This window comes from Galeopterus variegatus, unplaced genomic scaffold, assembly GCF_000696425.1.
Source record: "Galeopterus variegatus unplaced genomic scaffold, G_variegatus-3.0.2 Scaffold845, whole genome shotgun sequence".
Taxonomy (NCBI): domain Eukaryota; kingdom Metazoa; phylum Chordata; class Mammalia; order Dermoptera; family Cynocephalidae; genus Galeopterus; species Galeopterus variegatus.
In genome coordinates, this window is record NW_007726956.1 from 79,058 (window position 1) to 87,770 (window position 8,713).

General features: G+C 51.2%; 1 protein-coding gene across 1 annotated transcript in view; it reads left to right on the forward strand.

Moving 5' to 3' along the window:
• The window catches only part of RASGRP2 (RAS guanyl releasing protein 2 (calcium and DAG-regulated)), a 12,363-nt gene that overhangs the window by 1,476 nt on the left and 2,174 nt on the right, over nt 1-8,713 (forward strand). Inside the window, exons 3-12 of the mRNA XM_008572885.1 lie at nt 284-346; nt 726-857; nt 1,657-1,807; nt 2,011-2,184; nt 2,454-2,570; nt 3,576-3,857; nt 4,643-4,720; nt 4,955-5,077; nt 5,378-5,493; nt 6,657-6,687. Of these exons, the coding sequence (XP_008571107.1) occupies nt 284-346; nt 726-857; nt 1,657-1,807; nt 2,011-2,184; nt 2,454-2,570; nt 3,576-3,857; nt 4,643-4,720; nt 4,955-5,077; nt 5,378-5,493; nt 6,657-6,687 (1,267 nt within the window). The remainder of the gene's footprint in view (nt 1-283; nt 347-725; nt 858-1,656; nt 1,808-2,010; nt 2,185-2,453; nt 2,571-3,575; nt 3,858-4,642; nt 4,721-4,954; nt 5,078-5,377; nt 5,494-6,656; nt 6,688-8,713) is intronic.

Consider the following 8,713-nt stretch of genomic DNA (forward strand, 5'->3'; position numbering starts at 1 on the left):
CCCAGCCGGGGCCTTGCCCTCGTCCTCCCTAGAGTCTAAGGCCTGGCCCTGCCCCCGGCCCAGGTCCTGCCTCTTGCACCTGTCCCAGAACCCAGGCCCTGTCCTCAGCCTCCTGCTGGAGCTCGGGCCCAGTCCCATCCCGGGCGGCAGAGCCCAGGCCCTGCCCCCAGCATTTCTCCTAGAACCAGGCCCCGCCCTCAGCCTGCCTCAGCACTCAGACCCCATCTCCTGTCTCTCTTCCTAGAATTAGGCCCTATCCTTGTTTTCCTTAATTCTCCTTCACTTACCAACAATCCCGGAAGGACAACTCGAATTCATTGCAGGTGAAAACGTGCCACCTGGTAAGGCAAGTGTTCCTCCTGGGCTCTCGCCCCACCTCTCGCGCTGTTTTCTCAGGCTCCAGGCTGGCCTGAAGGAGTGGACAGAGTGCTGTTCTGGGAGCTGGGTCATGTGGGTTTGAATCCTGATTCTGTCCAGGTGGGCTGAGCTGCTGCAGGCTTGCTCCTTCCTCCATCCCGGATTTAGTTTTCTTATCTGCCCAGTGGGGGTGGCTGTCTCAAGAGGCTTCTGTAAACTTGGAGAAGGAAAGAGCTGGGAGACAGGGAACCACAGTTTGAGGCTCTTCCCCCCTCTTTGGGGTACTACAGTCCCAATTAGTCCTTTGGGCAGCCCACCCCGGGATGGTGGGGGAAGGGCTGCCTTGGGTGACTCTGCCCCTCTGCCAGGTACTGGATCTCAGCCTTCCCAGCGGAGTTTGACTTGAACCCGGAGCTGGCTGAGCAGATCAAGGAGCTGAAGGCTCTGCTAGACCAAGAAGGGAACCGTCGGCACAGCAGTCTCATTGACATCGAGAGCGTGTGCGTGGGGGGGCTCAGAGGGCTGGGGGGGCACTCAGCATCCTACGCCATCCGCGCTTAATAAATGTCTGTTAAATTGAATGAGTGAGGTCATGTCACTCTCTCGCTTATACATCTTCCATGGCTCCCTAGTGCCTTCAGAATGCCTTGTCTGGGCATTAAGGCCCTTGGTAGTCTCAGGCCAGCTCGGTGTTCCTGCCTCATTTTGCACAGCCCACCGCCCATTCCGAGCACCTCATACCGCAGCTACATGGGTCCACTCGCATTGTCTGAGCCCCTGCATCCTTTCCCACCGTGGTGCTCCCTCATGTCGTTCCCCTTGCCTCCTTCTCCATGTTACCAAGACTCGGCTCAAATGTGAAGTCTCTGCAGGCTCTGAGGGCTCAGGGCTCTCGGGGTAGATTTTGTTGTTCCCGCCCGTGTTCTCCCATGGCATTTTGTACACACTCCTGTACAAAGACCTCTGTCTAGGTGTCAGCTGTTTTGTGATCGTGCGTTCTGTGTCTGTCTCCCTCAGTAGGCTGTGAGCTCCTCGAGGGCAGGAACTGTATCTTACCATCTCTGTATCTCCAGCACCTAGCACAGTGCCTGGCACAGAGTACGTTGACCATAAACATGTGTTGAGTGTTTGACAAGGGGGAGATGTGGAGGAATTGCTGGGACTGGGGACACTAGTGTTTAGGACAGTGACTTGCATTGTCAAAGTCCTCAGTCAGCTTGAGTGGCGTGTCTGTGTGAGTGTGGGGCCACGAGGCATGGGGCATCTCTAGCAAAGGGCTCACTACCCCTGCCCCCCCAGCCCCACCTACAAGTGGAAGCGGCAGGTGACCCAGCGGAACCCCATGGGACAGAAAAAGCGCAAGATGTCCCTGTTATTCGACCACCTGGAGCCCATGGAGCTGGCCGAACATCTCACGTACTTGGAGTACCGCTCTTTCTGCAAGATCCTGGTGTGGCCCAAGGGCTTGCAGTCAAGGGTCTAGCGTGGGCTGGGCAGGGGGTCCCAGGAGAGGGTGGTTACTGGAGTAGGCTGGGTCACCAAGTGTTTTGGGGGTTTTGGTGTAACCACCAAAGGACAGCTGGAGGGTGAGGAGTGGCCATTGGTGAGGGGAGAGGCTGGCGAGGTGCTGAGGCCGTTCCCGCCCACCCCCAGTTCCAGGACTATCACAGTTTCGTGACTCATGGCTGCACCGTGGACAACCCCGTCCTGGAGCGATTCATTTCCCTCTTCAACAGTGTCTCGCAGTGGGTGCAGCTCATGATTCTCAGCAAGCCCACAGCCCCGCAGCGCGCCCTGGTCATCACACACTTCGTCCATGTGGCAGAGGTGCCTGTCCCTCCCTACACCCCAGCCTCCCCCCTTGCCAGGCAGGCTGAGTCCCTGCTTTTCTTTTCTTTTTTTTTTAAAAGATGACTGGTAAGGGGATCTTATGCCTTGACTTGGTGTTGTCAGCGCCACACTCTCCCAAGGGAACCATGGGCCGGCCCCTTGAGTCCCTGCTTTTCACTAACCCACTGCTCCTCTCCAGAAAGGCTGGGCTAAATCCCGGGTCCCCCCAGTGACTCACTTCCGTGCCCTCCCCATTTGCCTCGCAGAAGCTGCTGCAGCTGCAGAACTTCAATACACTGATGGCGGTGGTCGGAGGCCTGAGTCACAGCTCCATCTCCCGCCTCAAGGAGACCCACAGCCATGTCAGCCCTGAGACCATCAAGGTGCCTGGGACTGGGGGTGGGTGGCAGTGCTTCCCAGGTCTGGCCTCCCTGAGGTCTCCCAGCAGCGCTGAGGGCTGGGCATTACCGTCCTCATTTAACAGATGAGGAAACTGAGGCTCAGAGGGGTTAGCTGCTTTTGTGAGGTGGCACAAAGAAAGTGGCAGACCGGGGTCTGTCTGACCCCTAGGCTTGTGCTTTCTTCTTTTCATTTTTTAAAACATATTTGTTATATACATATAGAAAAGTATATAAAACATATGAACAGTTTAGAGAAAAATTATAAAGAAAACACCTGTATAACCACCACCCAGGTCAAGAAATAGAACATTGCCAGGCCCTGAAGCTCCCAGCACCTTAGAGCATAACTCCCTCCCCACCAGAGGTAACCAGCATCCTGGCTTTTGTGATGCAGACCCTGTTTTGCTTTGTAGCTTTACCATCTATGTATGTGCCCCCCAAAAGTGTGGAGTTTTCTGTTGCCTGTTTTTGAACTTCCTCTGAGTGGAAGCATGTGGTATAGTTATTTTATGTCTTGCTTCTTTCATTCCACATGGTTGTGTGAGGTTTTTCTATTCTGTTACGTGGAGCAATTTTTCATTATTATTGTCATATAATATTTTATTTTAAGTCTACCCAAACTTATGTATCTGTTCTATTGTTGATCATTTGGGGTTTTTCCGGTTTTTGCTGTTACGGACAATGCGGCTCAGAACATTCTTCTAGGTCATTGTCCTGGGCTGTCTTGCCTCCTTGAGCCTCAGTTTCTTCTTCTGGTAAATGTTGATGACAACCTGTGCCCAGGCCTGGTATAGAGGTGTGGCAGGGGTTGTTGCCTTTAACTCATGACCTATGAACTCTGACCCCCAGGGGCTGAAGGCATAGTAAGGAAGGATTTTACCCTTTCTCCTATCCCTGACCCTGACTCCTCTGTTCCCACATCTCCAGGGCCAAGGTGGGGAGGATGGTTGAGTGGGACATGTGTGATCCTCTGCCCTTTGTCACCAGCTCTGGGAAGGTCTGACGGAACTGGTGACGGCCACAGGCAACTACGGCAACTACCGGCGCCGGCTGGCAGCCTGTGTGGGCTTCCGCTTCCCCATCCTGGGTGTGCACCTCAAAGACCTGGTGGCCCTGCAGCTGGCATTGCCTGACTGGCTGGACCCTGCCCGGACCCAGCTCAATGGGGCCAAGATGAAGCAGCTCTTCACCATCCTGGAGGAGCTGGCCATGGTGACCAGCCTGCGGCCACCAGTGCAGGCCAACCCCGACCTGCTGAGCCTGCTCACGGTGAGGGGCTGGGGGCAGGGAGACTGGGCTGGGCACCAGGAGTTGATGGCTATACCTAGTCCTGGCGGTGGGCTTGGCCTTGGGTTCTGGGTTCTGCTCAAGGAACTGTGCTCTAGGGTTTGGAGTGGACACTGAGATGGGTCTGGGCCCTGGCTGGGGCTGTGGCCTGAGGTCTGTCTGATCTCGAGGCTAGCACGTTGGCTGTAAGCTGGGTTTGAGGCTGGGCCTGGGTACTGGGTTGAGTTTCTAGCAGGGGGTTGTGTTTAAGGGTTGCGGCCAAGTGCTGGATTCTGTGGGCAGGGATAGTTTTTAAACACTGTCTTGGGCTCTGAGTATAGTCCTGGGCTTGGCTTTGCCCTCAGGTGTGAAGTCTAGGGTGGGAGTTGGGTTCTGATTTAGATCTACACAAGGTTCTAGACCTTGGGCTGGGGCTTAGGTTTTAGGGTTGGGAGTGAATTCTTAGCTGCTTCCAGTCTCTGGGCTGGGATCAGGGTTGAAATCTGAGCTGGATTCTGGTGAATTTCAGGGCTCAAGGCTGGGTTCTGACCTGGCTTCTTGGCAGAGATTGGCAGTGCGTTGTGTTCACAGTCTGGGGCCAAGCTGTGGTCTAGTCTGTGTGCTAGGCTGGCATGGGGTTTCTGGAGTGTGTTCTAAGCTGGGCCTTGTCCTGAGTCTAGCTTCTGAACTGGGCTCTGGGCTGCGCTGTGGCCTCTAGGTGGACCTAGAGGGCTGTGGGCTGCCGAGAGCAGCAGGGGCCGGGGTGTGAACAGAACCGTGTATCCCAGGTGTCTCTGGATCAATATCAGACGGAGGATGAGCTGTACCAGCTGTCCCTGCAGCGGGAGCCACGCTCCAAGTCTTCGGTGAGAGGGGACTCCCTGTTACCCCACTTTACCCCACCTAAGGCTCCCAGGATGTGAGGACAGGAAGAGTTCTTACATGCTACTTCACCCATCCTGCTTATTAGACAGAGGAGTCCTGGGGATGGGGCAGTGGCCTTGGGCAGGCTTCCTTTCTCCAACGGGGTCCCCTCTCTGTCCCCTGGGCCCCGGGCTCCCTTCCCTCTGGCCCTAGCTCAGGGCTGTCCGTCCCCACAGCCAACCAGCCCCACCAGCTGCACCCCGCCTCCACGGCCACCAGTGCTAGAGGAGTGGACCTCAGCGGCCAAACCCAAGCTGGATCAGGCCCTCGTGGTGGAGCATATCGAGAAGATGGTGGAGGTGAGACTCCTTGGCAGCCTGAGCGGTGCAGGGGCAAGTCTGCTGGTAGAAGTGGTGGTCAGGAAAGGCTGATTTGCCAGAGAACTGCCCTGGCAGCCACCACCAGTGCCATGTTCATGGACCAGCACTCAGTCCCTAGGAGGCACAGGGCATGGCAGGCCAGCTGCAGGGGCCTGAGGGGGTGCCGATGGATGGGGTTGGGATGGGGGTATGCAAAAGGGAGGTGGTGGGGGAGACATCTCTGAGATACCCTTTGTAATGTTCCTTTGTCCTCCTCTCTTCCACCCCCGTGTGCCCCAGTCTGTGTTCCGGAACTTTGACGTCGATGGGGATGGCCACATCTCACAGGAAGAGTTCCAGATCATCCGTGGAAATTTCCCCTACCTCAGCGCCTTTGGGGACCTCGACCAGAACCAGTGAGGAGGGGTGGGGACTGGGGGAGTGGGAAGGCAGCCCGGCTCACTTCCCCCTCGGGCTCCCGTTTCCTCATGTGCAAGACGAGACCACTGAACCAGATGATCTTGGATCTGGGCCAGGGATGCTGCCAATGTGGGGAGGAGCTGCTATGATTATTCTTTTGGTGGGGGAGGCTGCCAGCTGTGGAGGTACAGTATTACCTCACTAATTCAGACAGATGGGGGACTCCGCCTGAATCTTGCAAAGACATTGGCCTGGGGACTATTGCTCCATCAGTACTGTTTTATTTGTGGAGCTCACAGCTGGCAAAAAGTGTGGGCAAGTTGAGCTCCTGGGTAGCCTGTTTTAATGAATAGATAAGAAAGACCTGTAATTAGCAGCACCCACTTATCAACAATTCATGTGCAGACAATTCGGAAAAACAGGTGGTTCTCCGAAGTAGGTTAAACATGCCCCCTGCACTATGTTCATGCCCCGTTTTTGCTGAGCAGACAAAACCCCAATGAAAATTTAGTCCGTCCTGGGTCAATTTATTTTCTAATGTTGCCTGTATTTCAAAAATCTGTTACAAAAATCCATGGTAGTTAAACATGCCCCCTGCACTATGTTCATGCCCCGTTTTTGCTGAGCAGACAAAACCCCAATCAAAATTTAGTCCGTCCTGGGTCAATTTATTTTCTAATGTTGCCTGTATTTCAAAAATCTGTTACAAAAATCCATGGTAAAAAAAAAAGCCGTGTAGTAAAATAAATTTATAGTGACTAAAGTGTTTAAAGTAAGAAGTGAGAGTTCCCTGCCTCCTTTCCCACCGGTGGAGGTTACCACGATTGACACTGTTAACAGTGTTAATGGTCTGGCAGTATGTGTATCCTTCCGGTCATTTTTTCCCATGCATGCAGATTGATAGAGATTTTGTTTGTTTGGTGTCTGTTTCATGGACGAACAGGATTATAGTGTAAATCCAGTTCTGCTTATGGCTTTTGTTGTAGCTGCTTTGTTTTTTTCCCAGAGTTGAGGCAGAGGTAGAGTTCTATGTTATCTCCCTGGTTTAGGAGCTGGATTTTTTTCCAGGCCACCCTTTCTGTGAGGGTGCAGCCCTTTGAGACCTTCCAGGCCCCAGCTTCATGCAGGGGTCTCAGCCTTAACTCTCTACCTCATGCAGGCCCTGGGCCTTGTGCCCGGCCTCTGGTTGGGTATCAATCAAAACCCAGCACTATATATATATATATATGTATATATTTTTTAATTTCATGGCTAGCCCATATGGGGATCTGAACCTCTTACCTTGGTATTATAACACCGTGCTCTAACCAACTGAGCTAACCAGCCAGCCCAATTTTGCATATATTTTAAAGCAGCATCTAGGTATTTGTAGCAGTGGGTTTTCTTTTTCCTTTCTTTCTTTTTTTAAAAAAATCACTGTCTTGACAGAACCGCATACCATGCTTTTTTGTGTGTTCATTTTTGTTTTCCACTTAACCCTTTATTGTGGACATCTTTCCATGTGGATTCACGTAGAACTACCTCATTCTTTTGAACAGCTGCAGAGTGTGGCTGGCCCCTCATTTTCCTAAGCATTCTCCTGCTGATGGACAGGTAGACTGTTCCAGTTTCTTGCTATTATTATATGCCATGCTGCTGTGAACATCCTTGACCGATGCACTCAGGCCAGTATTTCTGTAGGAGAAATTCCTAGAAGTGGGATAATTGGATCAAAAGATATGCATATTCTAAATTAGGAGAGAGACTGCCAAACTGACCTCAGACAGGGTTGTCCCAGTTTACACCCCCATCAGCAGTGTACAAGTGCCTGTTTCCCAACTTCCTTGCCAACAGTGGATGCTATAACAAGCTTTACAGTTTTGCCAATCTCATTGGCAAATGGTATCTTGGTTAAATTTGCATTTCTTTAATACTAATGGAAATAGAATATCTTTTCATATGTTTATTGGCCGCTTATATTTCTTCTGTTAATTGCCTGTTCATATTTTTATCCATTATTCTACTGGGTTTGTTGGTCTTTCTCTCATTGATTTTTAGAATCCCTGTTAATGGATATTAACCCTTTGCTGTTGAACGTGTTTGCAAATATTTTCTTCCTGTCTGTCATTTATGTTGTCTTTTTCCATATAAAATTTAAAAAATTTTGTGTGCTCAATATGTCAGTCTTTTCCTTTATGGCTTCTCGGATTTGTGTTATGTGTAGAAAGGCCCCTAGCCCCTCAAGATTACAAAATTATTCTCATATATTTTCAGACACTTTTATAATTTTATATTTTACATTAGTGTGCTCAGTTCAGCGCTTTCATGCACAGGATGAGGTGGGAATCTAGGTTTTTATTTTTTTCTAAATGGCCAGTTTTCCCAATGCTCCATTGATTTGAGAACCACCTAGATCACATTATAAACTCAAATACAGGGGATGGGAGTCTCAAACGAGGGACATCCCTGATGGAAATAGCTCCTGGGGGCCGAGGAAGTACTCCCTGCATGGACACTGTTGTTGTGAGCACTTCACGTGCATTATCTCATTTAATCCTCACAAATTCCCATGAGGTGTAGGAATTATTATTATGCCCACTTATAGATAAGGAAGCTGAGGCACAGGGACATTAACCTGCTCCAGGGCACATGGCTGGGAAGTAGAGCTGGGATTTGGACTGATGTCTGTATGCAGAGTACGTGTTCACTCTTTCCATAAAATATATTAATATAATAAATAATAATAAAATAATTAATATATTTTGATGAAAAAAGGGGTTCTGTGGGAAGCCCTGGGTTCGGTGGGAAACCCTGAAGTACAGGTGTCTTTCTAGCAGGATTACGCAGTAGTGAGACCGGGTGCACCTGGTCCCAGAACTCATTAAAGAGCTCCTAATTCTCAGGGCTCCTGTTGTGCAGAGCACACTTTGGGCTGATGATTCCATGAGAAAGTGCACAGCCCTTTTTGCACACTAATTGTGAAGTGGGCAGGGCAGGAATATGATCCCCATTGTTCTGAGAAGGAAACGCAGGGAAAGTGACTTGCCCACGACCACACAACTAGTTAGTGGCAGCTACAACATCTGTGTGACTCCTAGTCCGGTGCTCTTTTTCTTCCTTGTACCAGAAGTCCAAAGTCAGGAGTTTGGTGAGGACCTTTTATTTGGTAGGGGGTTTCCCACTGGGATGGGTTAGGCCGGTGGTGGGCGGCCCTGGGGAGGGCCGAGCTGAGGCGCA